The sequence below is a fragment of the Lepidochelys kempii genome, chromosome 11 (assembly GCF_965140285.1).
Source record: "Lepidochelys kempii isolate rLepKem1 chromosome 11, rLepKem1.hap1, whole genome shotgun sequence".
In the NCBI taxonomy this organism is placed as follows: domain Eukaryota; kingdom Metazoa; phylum Chordata; order Testudines; family Cheloniidae; genus Lepidochelys; species Lepidochelys kempii.
Window position 1 is genome coordinate 8,091,371 of NC_136390.1, and position 21,770 is coordinate 8,113,140.

The 21,770-nt window shown below is 40.8% G+C and overlaps 1 protein-coding gene across 8 annotated transcripts in view; it reads left to right on the plus strand.

Annotated features, from left to right (window-relative positions):
- Window positions 1–21,770, plus strand: part of PTPN4 (protein tyrosine phosphatase non-receptor type 4) — a 236,161-nt gene that overhangs the window by 73,157 nt on the left and 141,234 nt on the right. For 6 of the 8 annotated variants that reach the window (XM_073305041.2, XM_073305038.2, XM_073305037.2 and 3 more), the window contains exons 3-6: window positions 1,591–1,698; window positions 14,951–14,993; window positions 15,073–15,172; window positions 21,613–21,657. In XM_073305041.2, coding sequence (XP_073161142.1) covers window positions 1,591–1,698; window positions 14,951–14,993; window positions 15,073–15,172; window positions 21,613–21,657 — 296 coding nt within the window. Of the gene's footprint in view, window positions 1–1,590; window positions 1,699–14,950; window positions 14,994–15,072; window positions 15,173–21,612; window positions 21,658–21,770 lie in introns of those variants that run through there. The other 2 variants (XM_073305039.2, XM_073305043.1) reach the window with 2 other exon arrangements.

The window sequence follows — 21,770 nt, forward strand, 5'->3', positions numbered from 1 at the left end:
TAGCTGCGTCCACGCTAGGAACGTTCTGCTAGTATAGTATACCACATCCCTGTACCACTGTATAAAGTGCTGCTAGCATAGGCATAGAAGGGGGGTAAAACATTTTTTGAAGATATTTCGTGTTTTTGGACTATTAGGGCTAGTCTGCACTGGCAACATTTAAAGCGTTACCGTGGCAGCGCTTTTACGTGGCTTGTATAGTCACGGCAGAGAGCTCTCCCTGCGCTCTAAAAAAACCCACCTCCATGAGGGGCGTAGCTACCAGTGCTGGTGCACTGTCTACACTGGTGCTTTACAGTGCTGAAACTTGTTGTGTTCAGTGGGATGTTTTTTCACACCCCTGAGCGAGAACGTTGCAGCGCTGTGCAGGCAAGCCCTTATTCTCCCTTTATTTATTGATTGCAAGCCAAGCATTTAAATTTGCAAGTATTTGAATGAATTATTATAGTGTACTGTTAGGATTTGGCATTTGGGAGTAGAGCAGCAGCCATCTTGTATTAAAGAGGGAAATGATTTTGTTTCTTATTTTAGTGTAGGTTTTTCCTGATTTGATAAAGTTTCAGCATTTAAAAGGCTGTGTGGAGCTTGCTTGGTACTAGAATAATGGAAAACATTATTATGTTATCTAATCAATCATCTCTAATGCCTCCTACTACTAATATGGGATTTGTCCTTGAATTTTTTCTGCCATTCTGTCCTGATTAATGTTAATTATCTCTAAGGATTTGCGTGACGGGTTCACAACTTTCCTTGGAAGAGTGCTTATTTAAATGTAAGTCAGTACAGGATAATAACCCGTTTGCCAAGACTTGTCATAATGGATCACTGTGTTTTGAATAATTTCATGTAGTAACCAGTAGAATGGTGCAGTTTTAAGACTCTATCAATGGTTTATATATCTTCTTATGGAAAAAGTGAGGCCTTGTAATGAAAATAATGTCCAGTCATTGGCCCTAATTAAAAAGTTTAGCGCTAGTCTGTGTTCTCTTCAGTAGGTTCTTTTAGAGTAAAATTTGTCTCCGAAGACATCTTTAAGGATATTCACCATCAATCAAAAATTCATACAGCTCTTTAAATATCCATGCGGTGTAACTCTGCAAATATTTTTCAGTAATTGTGTTGATTTAGATGTAGAGAATGATTTGCAAATGAAATATTAGATTAATTTATTTGGGCTGAAGAGTGATATTGGAATGTTCTGAAAAGCGTTACCTGAAATTCTGTCATGTCCTAAAAATACCAATTTAGTTTATTGCTTTATTTTGTCACTTTTTTGAATCGTTTTGCTATTCATCAAATTTGTTGTTAAATGCTTTATGGAACAATTGCATAGCTACTGTACTTTCTGTTTCTGAGGGCAACAAGAAATTCCTATATTTTTAATTGAGGAAAAATAAGTTCTGTTTGTGGCAATGAGAGAAGTATCTTATTTAAAAATTATATTGTACTGAGAGAAATTTTGTGGATTTTTGGATGTAAATTTTGTGAACACACCTGAAATAAGCTGTAGGTGTTGTGCATGCATGAAGCAGTCTGTCCATTTAAAGTTGGCTTTGATTTTAAACAATATGACTTTTTTTCCTTCTCCAGAAAAACGATCAGGGACAAGTTTTGTTGGATATAGTGTTCAAACATCTCGATTTGACAGAGAGGGATTACTTTGGTTTACAGCTGGCTGACGATTCCACTGATAACCCAGTAAGTTGCATCTGTTTTCTTAACTAATTTTTTTTGCATGTTAATAGAGTTTAGGGATTTTGTTTCAGTATTCAGAGAATTTGATTAATATTTTTGGAGTTCTTATCTAATTCTTATGTCCATGACAGCTGATATATTCAGTAGACTCAGTTTTTTTTTAACAAATCTGAAATATGGCATAAGTATTCTTTGATATGCTTCAGAAAGAACTGTCTCTATTCTGTTCTTTAGATAAAGCTGTTCCATGAGTTATTCTTGCGGGTGCAAGTCTTCACCTGGTATCTCTCACACTGGAAAACTATTTCCCCCCAAACAATTAAATTATGGTTGTACTTATTTTCCCCTCCCATCTTGGTATTTCAAAATGTAAGAATTGGGGTCAACCTTTTTTTTTAAAAGATTGTTTGAGAGGCCTATTGAGATTCTGAGAGAACACTATGGAGTTCCCTCTAGGGATATGCCTAAACTAGTTTTGTGACTAACTCAGGTTAAAATGGGACCACAAACTTTATTCTAGACAAACCCTAAGACAACACAGAAAGTTCAGGGCTTGGGTATCTTGTAAAGAAGGCAGGTCAGTTGCGGGATATAGGAGAAGCTGGATTCGAGAGAAGTCCTCACTGATTTTCCCTGCGTCTGGTAACCAGATGCCCCAGGTTCTGATCTCTTCCGTTCTGTCCAGCTCTTGTAGGTCTGCCCCGATGCTATTTTCTTTCATGCTGGAGCAGTCCTTTTTGAAGCATACTTCCCTTTCCCTTCACCTCCCTCTCAAGAGTGGGGGTTTCCTTAACCCCTAGAAGAGAGGTACAGGCTGGACAGACTCAGCTCATGGCTCCCTACCATCATCAATTGATCTAGGTTAGGGGCTGGCCCTAAAGATCTCTGGTGTTGCTCACTGGCGCCCTTAATATCAGAAGAGATTTGTTCTTTACAGTTAGCCTGTCTTCCCCAGGAGTCCTGTCTCTTCTGTTATATCTGAGAAGAAACTCCCATACGGGAGCAGCTGAGCTCATGAAAACTCCTTTAACTTTTTTTCTGTTAAATATAGACCCATTTGGAGCCACAACTGACCCTGATCCTTTTTTATAAAATAAGGACTGGGTGCGCAAAAACACTGAAAGCTGAATAAATCAGAAAGTTTTCAGATTTCAACTTATAATTTGTTATGTGTACAGCACAGTAAACATGCATAGGGTCTCTTTTCTTTGCCCCCGAATATTTTTAATCTGAGTTCAACTAACAGTCTGAGTTCATTCTGAGTGATGATAAATGGTAGGGTTATGATGAGGGTTTAAATAAACATAATGTGGTTGCTTTATTTGCTATATGTGTATATTGTTCATTTACCATTTTTGAATACAAAGTTGATCAATGTTAAATTTAAGAGTCACATTTTAGATTTTTTTAATAAATGATTTAAGGTGCCTACATGGACACAACCTCCCTGCTCCCTGATTGCCCCGACCCCTATCCACACCCCCGCCCCGACAGGCCCTCTGCATCCCCACCCCGTATCCCACCCCCCCTCTAAAGCCCCTTTCAGAATGCGGCCCTGCGAACATAGGCGGAGGACTCAGGAGGAGCGGGGCAGCCACGCAGCTGGAGAGAAGTGGCAGTTTCCCCTTCAAAGCATCGCTTCTCTCTACCCAGCTGTGTGGCTGCCCGGTGCTCCTCCTCAGTCCTCCGCCCGCGCACCCGCACTGCCTGCCTGCTCCCCTGAGGCTGCAGGTGAGCCTCCCTTCCTGCTCTCCTCTGCCCCCACAGTGCAGCCCCCTCCTGTGCTGGGGTCGTGGTGCGCTGAGGCTGTGGGGGAGGGGGGAAAAGCGGGGAAGAGGCCGGGAGCTCAAGGGTCAGGCTGGACGGTGGATGTGGCCTGCAGGCTGTAGTTTGCCCACCTCTGTTCTAGATGCTTCTGTAAAACATTTAATTAATAAATAATTAAATGCAGTATTTAACTTAGCTATGCACAAACTAAAATTGTACAAACTGCTAAGTTTGCCTCTTGTCAATGAACTTTTTATTCCCAGCCCATGGACTGTAACTGAACAGGTAGTTCAGCCCTTGCCACTGAGGCCTTATCTAATCAAGGATTTCAAGGCGTGATGTTAGCATGTTAGTTAGTGTGTGCTAACTCAGTGGTTCTCAACCAGGGGTCTGGGCCACCCTGTGGGGCTGCGAGCAGGTTTCAGGGGGGCCACCAAGCAGGGCCAGCATCAGACTCACTGGGGCCCAGGGCAGAAAGCTAAAACCCCATCACAGGGGGCTGAAGTCTGGGGCCCCGAGCCCAGCCACCTGGGGCTGAAGCCAAAACCTGAGCAATGTAGCTTCACGAGGCCCCCTGTGGCGTGGGGCCCTGGGCAATGCCCCTAATGCCGGCCCTGGCTTTTATATGCAGAAAACCAGTTATTGTGGCACAGGTGGGCCATGGAGTTTTTTATAGCATGTTGGCAGGGCCTCAGAAAGAAAAAGGTTGAGAACACCTGTGATAACTAATAGTATTTAAAATGTATTATAGACAAAGCACTTGACCAGTTTTGGCACCTGTTGATGGCAGTTGTCTATGACTTATTTACAGTGGATTTTAGAAATGTGTTAGTTAGCATGTTCTAGGTAACAGCACATCATAATCCTAATATGTAAAAGTCTAGAATGTGTTTGGCACCCTTGGTTTAAAGATCACTTGCATTAATTTTTTTTCTTTTCTGGAAGCATTTTCTAAATATTAACAAGGCAGCCTATAAGGACAAGATAGATCCTTGTTCTTAACTGTCCTGTGGTGCTAATTTGAACTTGACAGAGTGTAAGTCTTCCTTTCTAAAAGTGGTAAGGTGCCATATAGCAGTGGTTCTTAACCAGGAGTACACATACCCGTGGAGAGGTCTTCCAGAGGGAACATCAACACATCTAGATATTAGCTAGTTTAACAGACTACGTAAAAAGCACGAGTGAAGTCAGTACAAACTAAAATCATAAAATGACTTGTTTATATTGCTCTATATACACTATACACTGAAATGTAAGTACGATATTTATATTCAAATTGATTTATAATTCTGTGGTAAAAATGAGAAAGTAAGCAATTTTTCAGTAATAGTACGCTGTGACACTTTTGTATTTTTATGTCTGATTTTGTAAGCAAGTAGTTTTTAAGTGAGGTGAAACTTGGGGGTATGCAAGACAAATCAGACTCCCGAAAGGGGTACAGTAGTCTGGAAAGGTTGAGATAACCATTGCTGTATAGAATGTTAAAATAATGATTTTTCACTATAAACTGTTTTTATTAGTCTGGAACAAATAAACAGTGATACAGATTAAATGGGAGATTCACCCAGATTTAATCTTTAAAGAGAGGCTATGTGTGAATACCTCCTGGTGACATATGTTTGTGTTCCTGCATTCTTTATTAAAATATACTTAATACATTTTTTAAAAATCCAAAAAATTACTTAAGTAAGCAAGTACATTAAAGTAGCCATCTTATTCAAGCTTTTATAGAAAATACATTTTACAAAATGTGTGTTCTACATTTTATATAAACAATTATGAAGTGTTTTTTATATTTGATATGTGGTCTGTATTTCTTGAAAAGTTTCTCATTTCATCCCATTAAGTATTTACTGGTTTTAAGACTAGACTTTACTGCTTGTAATATTACTATTCCCTGCTTATTTTCTGTTATGAGCATGTCAAGTTTGTGTCCAGACTTAGATTCCATCCTTTTTTGTGACAAGATAGCATTGTTGTTCTCAACATGTGCACAGGATGAACAATAGAAATCCGTGACCTAGAAAGCAATTCTTGAATGTTGCGCGTACAGTCAGTAATCTACCCCCTTTGCTTTCAGTGGACACTGAATGCTTTTTGTTCCTTAGGATAGAAAGAATTGGACTTCCATAGTTTCACAAAGAAAAACAACACTTTAAATAGGAGGAATAATGGCTTTTGTGCCCGCCCCCCCCCCCCCCCCACCTTCTCTTTCATCTGTTTTACTGAATATCTATTGTGTGTGTAAGAGATTGAGGTCCTCAATTACTACAGTAATGTTCCTTGACTTGTTTTATCAGAGAGGACTACCTCTATGGTACTTTTCTCCCTGGAGTGTGAGACTACAGAAGGAATCTAATACTTTCAATGATATTTCCTGATTTTTCTAAACTTTCTTTTCCTCTTTCTCCTGGCCGTCTGTGGCTTAAACCAATAGAACTCAGTCTTTTTCCAAATAAAGCTGTTCAGCACATTTTAGATGTTTTTTAATTGGGGTTTTCGTCCATGATTATATCACTTGTAGGCTGTTCTGATAGGGATACTGTCAAGGTAATAATCATATTTAACCTCTTCATTCCAGACTCTTTCCTCAAGGAACAAGGTTGATGGGGAGAAAAACATTGATATAACAGGGAAATAAATGTGGATGTGGGAGAGCTAGGAGTTGTCTTTTCACTTAAATAAAAGAACAGTAACATTCAACACAATTCTTTCTTCAGACAAACTCACAAAATTGCAACGGCTGTGGCCATCTTATTTCCCATTTTCTCCTTCCTTCCTGACTCTTATATCCAAACTCCCTCTAGTGTTCTGCTGTTATGTGTGTAATGCTAATTGAATACAATGGTGTAGAAATGGGGGCAGATGTGATTAAGAAGCAGCCCTGCAGAGCTTAGAGGGAGCCTCAGAGTTATCTAGTGAGCATGTGATTAAAAGGTTAGTGTCTTTTTTAGTTCTGAAACCTTCTGGGCTTTGAGCAGATAATTACATACCATAAAAGGGGCATGTCAGAACTAGAATGAAACAGACATCTTACCAGTATGATTTACTGTATACATTTGTAGAGTATTCAGTTATAATTACTTTTAGCATTTATGTTGTTAGTTTACTTTTTACATTTCCCCCCTTTACCTGACTGGGAGTCTTGGGGCATGCTGCCAGCATGGAAACCAACCTCTCCTGCCCCCTGAAAAGCTACATCTCCTTTATCTGCAAAATCATTCAGGCTGAGGAGGCACACTGCTCAGCAGGATGAGCAAAAAAAAAAAATGAGGAAGAATGCCCTCAGATTGAGGAACAGCTAATTCCAGCAGCCATTTCCACCTTTTCGCTTGATGAGGTATCAGTGGCCACTACGTCTGCCTGACTATTATAAGACTTTTCAAGAACTACTGAGCTGAATGGTGGATACCCTTGAGATTCCAGTTGAAATTGTGCAAGAAAAATCACTGACTACTTGACCTTTTGTATACGGTAACGCCTGGAAGATTGGCCATTAGATTTATTTGGTAGGAAGAACTACTCTTCCTCAGATTTACAAATGTGTAGTGCCAATAGTTAGGCCCTCTAAGGGTGTGTCTACTCTGCGAAATTAGGTCGAATTTATAGAAGTCGATTTTTTAGGAAGCGATTTTATACAGTCGATTGTGTGTGGCCCCACTAAGCACATTAAGTCAGCGGAGTGCGTCCACAGTACCGTGGCTAGCATTGACTTTCAGAGTGTTGCACTGTGGGTAGCTATCCCACAGTTTCCGCAGTCTCCGCCGCCCATTGGAATTCTGGGTTAAGCTCCCAATGCCTAATGGGGCAAAAACATTGTTGCGGGTGGTTTTGGGTACATCTTGTCAGTCGCCCCTCCCTCCATGAAAGCAATGGCCGACAATCGTTTCGCACCTTTTTTACATGCAGGGTCGGTCCTGGGGCCGGTTTTGTTCAATATCTTCATAAATGATCTGGAGGATGGTGTGGATTGCACTCTCAGCAAATTTGCGGATGATACTAAACTGGGAGGAGTGGTAGATACGCTGGAGGGGAGGGATAGGATACAGAAGGACCTAGACAAATTGGAGGATTGGGCCAAAAAAAATCTGATGAGGTTCAATAAGGATAAGTGCAGGGTCCTACACTTAGGATGGAAGAATCCAATGCACAGCTACAGACTAGGGACCGAATGGCTAGGCAGCAGTTCTGCGGAAAAGGACCTAGGGGTGACAGTGGACGAGAAGCTGGATATGAGTCAGCAGTGTGCCCTTGTTGCCAAGAAGGCCAATGGCATTTTGGGATGTATAAGTAGGGGCATAGCGAGCAGATCGAGGGACATGATCGTTCCCCTCTATTCGACATTGGTGAGGCCTCATCTGGAGTACTGTGTCCAGTTTTGGGCCCCACACTTCAAGAAGGATGTGGATAAATTGGAGAGAGTCCAGCGAAGGGCAACAAAAATGATTAGGGGACTGGAACACATGAGTTATGAGGAGAAGCTGAGGGAGCTGGGATTGTTTAGCCTGCAGAAGAGAAGAATGAGGGGGGATTTGATAGCTGCTTTCAACTACCTGAAAGGGGGTTCCAAAGAGGATGGCTCTAGACTGTTCTCAATGGTAGCAGATGACAGAACGAGGAGTAATGGTCTCAAGTTGCAGTGGGGGAGATTTAGGTTGGATATTAGGAAAAACTTTTTCACTGAGAGGGTGGTGAAACACTGGAATGCGTTACCTAGGGAGGTGGTAGAATCTCCTTCCTTAGAGGTTTTTAAGGTCAGGCTTGACAAAGCCCTGGCTGGGATGATTTAACGGGGAATTGGTCCTGCTTCGAGCAGGGGGTTGGACTAGATGACCTTCTGGGGTCCCTTCCAACCCTGATATTCTATGATTCTATGAGATGCCATACTGCTTTCAGCAGATAGTGCAGTAGGACTACTAACCATCGTCATCGAACCACTGTTTCCGCTGCAACTCTGCTCCCCTGTGCTTGTCTCAATAGCGAATTTCTTCATGTTGGCTGTCATGGGCTCCCGCTTCTGCTGCAACTCTGCTCTCCTGCATCCACCTCGCAGGTCCTCTCATCGTTCTCTATAAATATCTATTCTCGTGGCATCCGTTGTCAGCCATCGCTTCCGCTACAACTCTGCTCTCCTGCAGATGCCTTACCATGGCAAGCATGGAGCCCGCTTAGATCACCGCGGCAGTTATGAGCATTGTAAACACCTCGCGCAGTATCCTGCAGTATGTTCAGAACCAGAACCTGCAAAAGCAGGCAAGGAGGCGACAGCAGCGCAGTGACTAGAGTGATGAGGATATGGAACAGACGTCTCTCAAAGTACGGGCCTCAGCAATTTGGACATCCTGGTGGCAATGGGGCAGGCTCATGCCGTGGAATGCCGATTCTGGGCCCGGGAAACAAGCACAGGCTGGTGGGACCACATACTGTTGCAGGTCTGGGATGATTCCCAGTGGCTGCGAAACTTTCGCATGCGTAAGGGTACTTCCATGAAACTTTGTGACTTGCTTTCCCCTGCCCTGAAGCACAGGAATACCAAGATGAGAGCAGCCCTCACAGTTCACAAGCAAGTGACGATAGCCCTGGGGAAGCTTGCAACGCCAGACAGCTACTGGTCAGTCGGGAATCAATTTGGAGTGGGAAATCTGCTGTAGGGGCTGCTGTGATCCAAATAGCCAACACAATCATTGAGCTGCTGCTATCAAGGGTAGTGACTCTGGGAAATGTGTAGGTACTAGTGGATGGCTTTGCTCCAATGGGATTCCCTAAACGTGGTGGGGCGATAGACAGAATGCATATCCCTATCTTGGGACCGGACCACCTTGGCAGCCAGTACATAAACTGAAAGGGGTACTTTTCAATGGTGCTGCAAGCACTAGTGGATCACAAGGGATGTTTCACTGACATCAACGTGGAATGGCCGGGAAAGGTACGTGACGCTCACATCTTCAGGAACTCTGGTCTGTTTGAACAGCTGCAGGAAGGGACTTTATTCCCAGACCAGAAAATAACCGTTGGGGATGTTGAAATGCCTAGAGTTATCCTTGGGGACCCAGCCTACCCCTTAATGCCATGGCTCATGAAGCCATACACAGGCAGCCTGGACAGTCGTCAGGAGCTGTTCAACTATAGACTGAGCAAGGGCAGAATGGTGGTAGAATGTGCATTTGGACATTTAAAAGCGCACTGGTGGAGTTTACTGACTCGGTTAGACGTCAGCGAAACCAATATTCCCATTGTTGTTACTGCTTCCTGTGTGCTCCACAATATCTGTGAGAGTAAGGGGGAGATGTTTATGGTGGGGTGGGAGGTTGAGGCAAATCGCCTGGCCACTGATTACGTGTAGCCAGACACTAGGGCGGTTAGAAGAGCACAGCAGGGCGCGCTGTGCATCGGAGGAGCTTTGAAAACCGGTTTCGTGACTGGCCAGGCTACGGTGTGACAGTTCTGTTTTGTTTCTCCTTGATGAAGACCCACCCACTTGGTTCACTCTACTTCCCTGTAAGCCAACCAACTTCTCCCCTTCGATCACTGCTTGCAGAGGCAATAAAGTCATTGTTTCAAATTCATGCATTCTTTATTAATTCGTCACACAAATAGGGGGATAACTGCCAAGGTAGCCCAGAAGAGGTGGGGGAGGAGGGAAGCACTGGGTGGGGGTGGTGGAGGAGGGAAGGACAAGGCCACACTGCACTTCAAAACATATTGAATGCCAGCCTTCTGTTGCTTGGGCAGTCCTCTGGGGGGGAGTGGTTGGGTGCCTGGAGGGGGGCCCCCACCCCCTGTGTTCTTGGGCATCTGGGTGAGGAGGCTGTGGAACTTGGGGAGGAGGGCAGTTGGTTACACATGGGCTGCAGCGGCGGTCTGCTCCTGCTGCCTTTCCTGCAGCTCAGTCATACGCCGGAGCATATCAGTTTGATCCTCCAGTAGCCTCAGCATTGCATCCTGCCTTGTCTCCTCTTGCTCCTGCTACCTCTCCTCTTTCACATCCCTCCTGTCCTCGTGTTCATTTTGTGCTTTCCTGGACTCTGACATTGCTTGCCTCCACGCATTCTGCTGAACTCTTTCAGTGCTGGAGGACTGTATGAGCTCAGAGAACATTTAATCGCGAGTGCGTTTTTTTCGCCTTCTTATCTACGCACTCCTCTGGGACGAGGTGATACGGGGAGTGTTAAAACATTTGCAGCTGTGGGAGGAAAAAAAGGGAGAGTAGTATTTAAAAAGACACATTTTAGAGAACAATGGGTAGACTCTTTCACAGTGAACCAACCTGTTAACATTACATAGCACATGTGCTTTCGGTACAAGGTCGTGCCCCTCCAATTCTCTGGGATGATCGCTTTACCCCTCCTGCCCCCAGTGGCTAATAGTGGAGATGATTTCTTTTCAGCCACAGGCAAACAGCCCAGCAGGAACGGCCGCCTCTGAATGTCCCTGTAATAAAATTCCCCTATTTCAACCAGGTGACCATGAATATATCACTCTCCTGAGGATAACGCAGAGAGATAAAGAACGGATGTTGCTTGAATGCCAGCAAACACCGGGACCATACGCTGCCATGCTTTGTTATGCAGTGATTCCAGACTACGTGCTACTGGCCTGGCATGGTGTAGTGTCCTACCATGGAGGACGGAATAAGGCTGCCCTCCCCAGAAACCTTTTGCAAAGGCTTTGGGAGTACCTCCAGGAGAACTTCACTGAGATGTCCCTGGAGGATTTCCGCTCCATCCCCAGACATGTAAACAGACTTTTCCAGTAGCGATGTTGATTTCAGCGCTAATCCCCTCGTTGGGGAGGAGTATAGCAATCGATTTTAAGAGCCCTTTAAGTCGACAAAAATGGCTTCGTCGTGTGGACAGGTGCAGGGTTAAATCGATCTAACACTGCTAAATTCAACCTAAACTTGTAGTGTAGACCAGGGCTTAGTGAAATATGACATCTTAAACTGGGACAAAATATCTTTTTATTGAAAAATGTCTGCCAAACAGCGGAGAAAACTACCAAAGAGGTCCAGACAGTTCTTGAGGATTCCTTTAACATCAAGACAAAGGAAGCTGTGCTCTTCCTGAAAGATTCATATGGTGGTATTTAGTCTTTGGGATTTAATACATCAGTCCCTGGAAGGAAACAACCCAGACTGCTGAGTTATTCTAGAGAGGGGCCCTCTGCTTACTGCTATAGCCAACAACGATCTTCTGAACCACCTAGAAAAAGTAGGTTTCAGAGTAACAGCCGTGTTAGTCTGTATTCGCAAAAAGAAAAGGAGTACTTGTGGCACCTTAGAGACTAACCAATTTATTTGAGCATAAGCTTTTGTGAGCTACATGCATCCGATGAAGTGAGCTGTAGCTCATGAAAGCTTATGCTCAAATAAATTAGTCTCTAAGGTGCCACAAGTACTCCTTTTCTTTTTTCTAGAAAAAGTAGAGATTTCAATGGAGGAAAGCCTCTGCATAGTCATGCTGTGTCCATCTTCAAGTAGCAAATCTGACATATTAGTCAAGAGCCACTTGGAGCATTTAGAGGATCTATTTACTTTCTTTCCCTTTCCCGTCCCTTCTTTTGGCAGTTGCCTTTTTTTATTTTCCAGAAACTAGGAATCACATCACCTCAGGATCTTAGAAATCATCAGAATGTGGGTGTTGCATTCAATTTCAGAACGTTCCTAACACCCAACCCTCTTCAGGGACCACTCATGAGAGATTATTAAAAATGAGTTTACATCTGAATCTTGGAGCGATAGAAGTGCCTCTAGAATTCAGAGAGAAGGGGTTTTACTCACATTTTCTAATCCTAAAGAAGGGGTATGCCGCACAGTTCTGGATTTGAGCTGTCTCAACACCTTAATCTGCCACTTCAGATTCAAATCCCTAACCTCTCTAATCCCATCTTTAGATCCCCAAAACTGGTTCATGCTGTTAGCCTACAGGACACATGCTTTCACATATCAGTCTACACTGCACACAGAAAATACCTGCAATTCCAAGTGGGAAATTACCACAATTAGTGCAGAGTCCTGCCCTTTGGTCTTTCAGCAGCACCAAAAGTAATTACCAAGTGCTTGGCATTCATGATGGCTCACCTGAGAAAGCAAAGGGTACAGGTAGACCCGCACCACAATGATTCCTCATTTGAGGGAGTCAATGCAACAAATGAATGACTCCATTTCATATGATCCTACAACTTTACACTATGCTGGGTCTCAGAAGCAATAGAGAAAAGTCAACTTTAGTGCTAACCCAAAGGATAGAGTTCGTAGGGGTAGTGTTAGATTCCACAACAGCAAGAGCTTATCTGCCATAAAACAGATTCAGTAACATTGTAGACCTCATCAACCAGCTGCAGGGTCACCCTTAAATGTCAGTAAGAGTTTGCCTCTGTTTTCTTGATCACATTGTTTTCTGTATTTACATCACGTGGCATGCCAGACTATATCCACCTTACAAAAGTAGTTGAAAATGGCGTATCTACCAAACAGAGATCATATGAACATGGGGGTACTAATCCCCTGAGAAGTCCTCTAATAGTTAAACTGGTAGAAGGACTCTGCAGGTTTGCAAACGTGGATACTGTTTTCTCCACTTGTCACCAGGGCACTGCTAATAGATGCTTGTGTGCTCAGCTGAAGAGCTTACCTGCACTACCTTCAAACCCAAGTCCTATGGGCTCCTGAAGAGAATCACCTTCATATAATATACTACAGCTCTGAACTGTTTGACTAGCTTGCACAGTATTTCTCTATGTGCTGAGTGGACTGACAGATCAGGTGATGACAGACAACACAACGGTGTCAGCAGACAGGGAGGAGCACAATCATCAACTGGAAGGGATAGGGACGTTCAGGCACTTATGGCTGCTCTACCTTACATTGCTTTCCATAAGGATAAGGTGACCCTTCGGACTAACACTGCATTTTTACCAGAGATTGTTTCATGCTTCCATTTAACTCAGGTGATTCATCTGCCGTTTCCTTTCCCAAACTGAACCATGGGGAAGCCAAACTACATACCTTTGATGTAGTTAAGGCTGTCATTTTGCTGGGCATAACAAAACCATTCAAAAGCTCCCCTAGGCTAATTATAGCATTTTCAGATAGAATGAAGGATCAGGCAGTATCTAGCCAAAGATAATTTAAATGGGTCTCTAATTGTATTAAATCATACTATGAGTTAGCTAGATTAGATTTACTCATGCAGTTTGGATCCCACTCCATCAGCAGAGACAACCTGTTGATTCTCTGAGAAGCTATGAGGGGATCAGTTCACATTTTATACAGTATAATTCACTGGTAGAGGCATCAGTATCAGACACGCACTTTGGCAGAGCAGTACTCCAATCGTTATTGAACTAGACTGCAAGCACCAATCCTCCTTTCTACAAGGTCACTGCTTGTGAGTCACCAGAAGTGGAATACATTTGAACAATCACTTGGAAGAAAGAACAGGTAATTTAGCCTCCAGTAAATGGGATTATTTGAGTTGTGTTGTCCATGTATATTCTATGATCTGCCGTTCCTCCCTGCTACCATGTAGTCCTGTAACACCTAGATTCTGTCTTGAGAAAGAAACTGAGGGACAGTTGGGCCCACTCTGCTGTTTTGCTCCCTGCACGTAGGGTGCAGATGCAACCTCAATGGATTTTGCTGATAAAAAGAATCTGATCTCATGTGCATGGTATGCATGCACTCCAGAAATGAAATACATATGGACACACACCTTGAAAAACCGATATTAATTTATAGTAGGGCAAGTACTTGTTTTCTCATTTAGATCTTAGTAGGGTACTGTTGCACAGCTTACTTTTGAATGAAGTAAAGTTTTTTAGAGTACCCTAGTTCCTTGCAGCAAGAGAAATGGAGCCTAGCTGTTTTTCAGTTGCCAGTGTCTCAAAGTATTTCATTATGCAATCTTCCCATTAAACTTGGGTTCTGAAACTATTAGTTCACAGCCATTGGAAGGGTTTTTTATGTATTTTAGATAATTTTACATGTAGTGTTTTACAAATGTTAACTAATTGTCACAGCACCCCTGCGAAATAGGTATCTTCCAGATGGTGGAAAAAATCCAGAAAGGTTGAGTAATTCAGTGTCAGAATTAGAATGTTGTGGTCTCTTGTTGTCAGTCCAGTAGTGTTCTCACACTGTTACATTCTAACCCTTATAACCAGGTGCTCAGCTAAGTAGCTAGCCCAGCTGCAGACAACCACCTGTGAAGGTAGCTGGGAGTAGCCTTAGCTCCATAAGGTACATAGAAACAGATGCCAGAGGGAGTAATTGGGTATGTTTGTGATAACCTGTGATCTTTCAGAAAATTACTCACTGGGCTTTGCATGCCAAAAGGCCAGTTCTGCAAAAGAAGCTCAGATATTAAGTAAGAAGAAAATAAATGTTTAACATGATCATGTCAGACTAAGTTATGAAATAAGTGTTGTTTTCTTTAAAAAAAAAAAAAAAAAGAAAAGAAAATTTTATAGTTTCTCTTTTTTTCTTCAGAGGTGGCTGGATCCAAACAAACCAATCAGGAAACAATTAAAAAGTGAGCAAATATATTTATTTGGTCTGTTTCAAATATAATTTTTATTGAATAAGGATTTTAAAGTAACCTGATTAATTAGAAATGCTTTTGTTAATTCTAGGAGGATCTCCTTACAGTTTGAACTTTAGAGTCAAATTTTTTGTAAGTGACCCTAACAAGCTCCAGGAAGAATATACAAGGTAGGTTTAGGTAGTTTACCATTGCAAAATTCTTCTAGGAAATTTAGAAGTTGAACTAAGTATTAACAAAAAGCATAATTAGTTTTCTGAAAGTGTTACTTATTGGAATTGTCTCTCTTAAAAACCTGCTTTATTCATGTTTTTTTGTAATGTGTTTAGGATTTTCCATAGCTGATAATTAAAATTCACATGCTGTAAGCACAAAAACTGCACAAAAACCTTTAAAATGAAGCCTTTGAATACATAGTTTAGAAATATAGTGTACATATGAAATAATCTCACAGAAAACATTGTTCAAGTAGAAATAGGAAAAGAAAAGTAAGGAAGAGAAGAGAAGAAAAAAGGAAACTTTCTTTCTCCTATTCATCCATGGGTACAAATTTAATTTTAACCCATATTTGTCTCCTGTTTGAAACATCATAATTTCTCTGAAATTATGCTAACTCATCATTCATTTTGAGTATTAGTTCCTTGGTAATTTTTTTCACTCATGTATATCAATCAGTCTTCAACTTCACTTTTATTAGTATAATATAGAAACTTGTGATATAGCGGCAAACTTAGCTAGTGCAAATATAGTAATTTCCGTGTGCCTATTGTGTAATAATGTGCCTAACACTCAGATTTTTACAGGTATGTAGGCATTTTTGCAAGCAGTGTTGCAGTACCTAACTGATTTAGGAGCTTAAATCTCATTTTCAAAAGGGATTTAGGCAACTGTAAAAAACTTTTTGAAAATGAGGATTAAGCTATTAAATCAGTCAGGTTTTGCAGTGTTGAGTACAGCAATGCCTGAATAGTTCTACTAATCTGGGCCTAAATTGTTTAAAGTGAATGCTCAATTGGTACCAGATTAAAAAGTGGTGAATGTCCTGTGTTCTCAAGAGGTGTGCGCAAAATTTTCAAACCAAGGTGTGTAAATGTAGATGCCTTCTCCATTTTTAGGCACCTAAGTATAAGCAGTCTGATTTTTTTCAAATTGCTGAGCATCTACGACAGAAGGTGACTTCATTGGGATTTGTAGATGCTTGGTCCCTCTAAAAAACCAGGAAGGCCATTTTTTATTTAGGTTCCCAAAGAGCCTAAATTTTCCTATCTCTGTTGTTAGAACAGGCAATTTTTTAAATTTTCAAAACTTAGATGAAATATATGATGAGATATTTTATGACATATTTGCAGAAATTGATAGCCATTTTCTTACCAGCATTGACTGTTGCTAATCAATAATTCTGTAGATGCTATCTTTCCAATCTTTCTGGCTGTGTGTAACTTGGCACATAAGGCAGATGAAAATGTCCTAAAATTGCTGTTAATATTCATGGGACCAACAGACATGAGCAACAAAGGGACATATTTTTGGCTACCCGTTGATCCCCTGTCCATTTAAATAAACTCTTGCTACCAAACAATCTATTTTTAACATTTATTAAAATTGCTAGCTGAAAGGTTTTTAATTTAACATAACTCCATCTTTGTTGTTCTCACTATTTAAGAAGTGAATGCATTGTGCAAGCTATTTTAGACTTATATTGCTAAAGTTGCTTTAATTTCTACTGATTTCCCATTTTGTTCAACAACGTAGAAGAGATTTACGTGCCATAAGTGATACCTAGTTAGCTAACAACTAATTAACTTCACTGTACTTACAACACATTGAACACAGAATGAACTCTGTTTAAGAAAGCTTCCTCATGATGTCCTGTAAGTACAATAGAACATCGCCACAGTAAGTGAACCTAAGCTATGTCGACTCCGGCTACATATTCACGTAGCTGGAGTAACGTAATTTAGTTCGACTTACCGCGGTAGTGTAGACAAGGCCTTAAATTCACACCTGTGAAATATTCCCCCAAAATTTTGTTTTGCATCATTTTAACATTTATATAAATTGAAGCACAAAACATAGGAAACAGGAAGTTAAATTTACTTGTTAAAAAGCAAGATAGACTTATTAATAAAATAAAATTAAATTAAAAAATAAGCTTGTTTTCCATATAGTCCACTCTTTTCTCTACACCTTGGTGTTTTAAGATGGAGATAAGGCTTTATATTAAAACAATTTTTTATCTATCATGTTAAGATTGGCTAAAGAATTACAGGTGGTATGGCCTTCAGTCTGTAGTCTTCTGTCAGTTTTAATACCTTCAGGATGACATGTAAAACTGTACTTACTATTAAGTGTGATCAGCTGAAGAGCCTATAGTACTTTTTGTGGGCATTAGGGGTGTGTTAGGCCCAATGTCCTTGATAAGTGCCAGTTTGCAGAATTCCATTCTGGTCACTTTACATGCACTCTCTTTCTACTCCTGGGTACAAAATGTGGTGTTTCTTCCCCTAAATAGCTGCCACATTGCACCCCACAGGTAACTGCATTTCACTTATGGATGGGTTGGTTCCTCGGTCTGTGCATCACATATGTAAAAATGCTTGTGGGGTTCTTCACTATTGTTAATCTATTTTAAAAGTCCATATCAGGAACCCTTACATAACTATTTTGAGGCAGTTGTTGTTCACATACCAATTTGTAATAAAATGAAAGAATAGGTAAAAATCCTCTTAATTTTTAATGCAATAAATTAATTCTGAATGTTTAATATTTACTGTCATGACAGAATTCAATCTGTTAAATATTTTAGTACATACAGTACTTTTGATAATATAAACAGCTACATAAACAATTATTTACTATTAATTTACTGTCCCAAGGCCTGAGTTGTATGAATGCTTGTGTTGCAACTGTCAAAGCAGAAGTGGAAGAAGAAAAATACATGATGGGATCATTACCGGGGCCTGGGATGTCCCAAAGCAGTGTTATGTACAAGAAAGCAAGAGTGATATTTAAGTTTTGTGCTTGTGTGGGTGTGATGAAGCGGCCTCTGGTGGGACACAACTGAGAGTATCAATTCAGGACAAATTGCTTAGAGCAGGGCAGTCACAGCCCAAGGCTGGGTGTCCTTTATTATTAAGGCAAACCAAACCAGCCAAACAGAGAGGACTTCGGTTTTACCACACTGGCTAACCAGAAGTTTTATATAAGCAGTTCCCTTGTATCACCACCGGCACCACTCCTTATGGGGATTAACGGTTATGAAAACCAATACCCCAGTAAAAGAAAAAAGGTTCTCCTGATCCCAAAGGACCAAGCCCCAGACTCAGGTCAATATACAAGTCCGATCTTATCCACAAATCACGCTGTTGCCAATCCATTAGAATCTAAAGGTTTATTCATAAAAAGAAAGAAATAGATGAGCTAAAATTGGTTAAATGGAATCAATTACATATAGTAATGGCAAAGTTCTTGGTTCAGGCTTGTAGCAGTGATGGAATAAACTGCAGGTTCAAATCAAGTCTCTGGAGTACATCCACAGCTTGGATGGGTCATTTAGTCCTTTGTTCAGAGTTTCAGTTTGTAGCAAAGTTCCTCCAGGGATAAGAAGCAGGACTGAAGACAAAATGGAGGAGTTTTCAGGGCCTTTTATATCCTCTGCCATTTGGAAGGACCCCTTTGTTCTTACTGTGGAAAATCACAGCAGCAAGGTGGAGTTTGGAGTCACATGGGCAAGTCACATGTCCATGCATGACTCAGTTCTTTACAGGCAGAGCAGCCATTGCTCACATGCTACCTTGAACGTTCCCAGGAAAACTCCTCATGTGGATTGGAGTCTCCAAGTTCCATTGTCAGTTAACAGAGTAACAGCCGTGTTAGTCTGTATTCGCAAAAAGAAAAGGAGTACTTGTGGCACCTTAGAGACTAACCAATTTATTTGAGCATGAGCTTTCGTGAGCTACAGCTCACTTGAGCTGTAGCTCACGAAAGCTCATGCTCAAATAAATTGGTTAGTCTCTAAGGTGCCACAAGTACTCCTTTTCTTATTGTCAGTTAAGTGTTTCTTGATTGGACACTTAATCTGAAGAGTCCCTTCTCAATAAGATTCTAAAAAAAAATATGGCGGGGCAGGATAGCTCAGTGGTTTGAGCATTGGCCTGCTAAACCCAGGGTTGTGAGTTCAATCCTTGAGGGGGGCCATTTAGGGATCTAGGGCAAAAATTGGGGATTGGTCCTGCTTTGAGTGGGGGATTGGACTAGATGACCTCTTGAGGTCCCTTCCAGCCCTGATATTCTATGATTCTAAGATGATCAAATACATCACTGGTGCTACTTAGAATCAGAGCTCTGAGAAAGAGTCCAGCGGAGGGCAACAAAAATGATTAGGGGACTGGAACACATGACTTATGAGGAGAGGCTGAGGGAACTGGGGATGTGTAGTCTTCAGAAGAGAAGAATGAGGGGGGATTTGATAGCTGCTTTCAACTACCTGAAAGGGGGTTCCAAAGAGGATAGCTCTAGACTGTTCTCAGTGATAGCAGATGACAGAACAAGGAGTAATGGTTTCAAGTTGCAGTGGGGGAGATTTAGGTTGGATATTAGGAAAAATTTTTTCACTAGGAGGGTGGTGAAACACTGGAATGCGTTACCTAGGGAGGTGGTGGAATCTCCTTCCTCAGAAGTTTTTAAGGTCAGGCTTGATAAAGCCCCGGCTGGGATGATTTAATTGGGGATCGGTCCTGCTTTGAGCAGGGGGTTGGACTAGATGCCCTCCTGAGGTCCCTTCCAACCTTGATATTTTATGATTCTATGAAACACACTGAGATGCAAGTACCTTTTGATAGACACCTTACTTGACCTCCTTTGTACAAGATTTGGTGCAACTATAGGACCTGGTTGCAACAATGATCTATACGGTCACAGTTCCTGTCAATAATGTCATAGTGGGGCATTTGTTAGTAGAGGCATCAAAACAAAAAATACAAATGCCAATATTGTGACTCAATGTGAATTATTGTTTCCAATAGAAATAATGGCTTATGATAAAACAGAAGAATGCAGTCTCATTAGAAATCATAAGGGAATTTGCAAGAAGTGCGAGATTCACCTGTTGCCACTATACCCCTTATTATGGGCGTCGTTCTCATTTGTATTGTGCGCTTTGTCACCTTTCTAATTTATTAATATTAGAATATTAAGAATATTAATATTAAAAGATATTAATGTTCACTTCCTTAAAATCCTCTAAACCTTAATGAAGGGTTGGAGGAAACTTAGTATATATAACCTTTGGGTGAATATATTATGGGGACATGTTCAAATTTATCTCATCCTGCACAAAGTCTCTTTCCTTTTTCAAAGAGGCCTACATTTTCAAATATGACTTCATTTTGGGTCTCTTCATTTTTGAGTGCCCAACTTCAGACAACTTAGAGGGCCCTGGTTTTCAGTAGCTGAGTTTTTCAGCACTTTCTGGAAACCAGGGCCCTTTAAGTTATCCCAGTTTGTGCACCCAAAAATGGAGGTACCCAAAAATCAGTAGTTGCATTTGAAAATGTGAACTGTAGCTTATACTCGTAGTATATAATACGGACTCAAAGAAATACACTTAAATATAATAAAGGTTGCCTTTTTTTGGGTCATAAAATAGCTGCAATAAGTGAGTAACTTGCTGTCATCTGTTTTCTGTCACTAAATGTACTTGATTGAAAACAGTCCCCTTGTCTTGAATTTTTCATCTGTTTATTTTGCTGCTTATTTCCCACCTTAAGAGTAAACAGTGGGAGGAGCAGATCAGCTATTTTAAACAGTCTGTTCTCATTTAAAAGTCATTTAAAATAAAAGAAGAAAATACTGAAATATCCAGTTTATAGAATAAAAAATTATGGAAGGTAGGAACAATTTCAGAAAGCCTTTAACATAATGGAATAAGATTTTGCACTCAGTTTTTCTAGATTGAGGGAGGAAGACAAACCACTCAACCCTGATATTAAATTGAAACAATAAATTGGTGTCAGATATCCTCAGGTGCTAAATTAATTTCTGCTTCTGTATACCTGGAACAAAAATAAAACAGGGTTTATATATGTGTAATATGGGCTGAGTCAGGAAAAAGTCTTCAGAATTGGGTGCCTAAAAGTAAATGCCTAAATCGTCCAATCTTATAAATGCTTTAGTACTTCTGAACAGCAGGCAACTTTATCTGAACACAGCTTTGTGTGGCTTCATTTACGGCACCAAAGTATGATGGTTTTGTTTTCTCTATTTTGTTTTTCACAAGGTAGCCATTTCCTATTTTCTCCATTGGTTCTATCTTTCGGTGAAATTTGAATATTAATTGTGATGTCTTCATGAACTGTATCGTAAATTTGGATGTTCTGCAGAAGTAGATAATTTTAAATTTATGGATATGTACATGACTTTAATTGCGATCTCATATTAATAGCTACCTCTCAGAGCTTAAGAAATAATGATATCTGGTGAAATGATTCTAACACAATAGACTCAAAAGTGATATCAAATATTTCAGCTTTCTATTAAATTTAGGAAGACATTTCTGTCTAAAAATACAATCAAATTTCATCAACCCATTGTAGTATTTTTGTTTTTTAAGGTACCAGTATTTTCTGCAAATTAAACAAGACATTCTTACTGGAAGGTAAGCCTCTTCTATTATGCTGACCAATATATACAATATTATGACCAATTTGCTGAGATTGATACATTATTTAATTTTTAGCAATTAATAATTTTACATAAAGGTTATGAGCT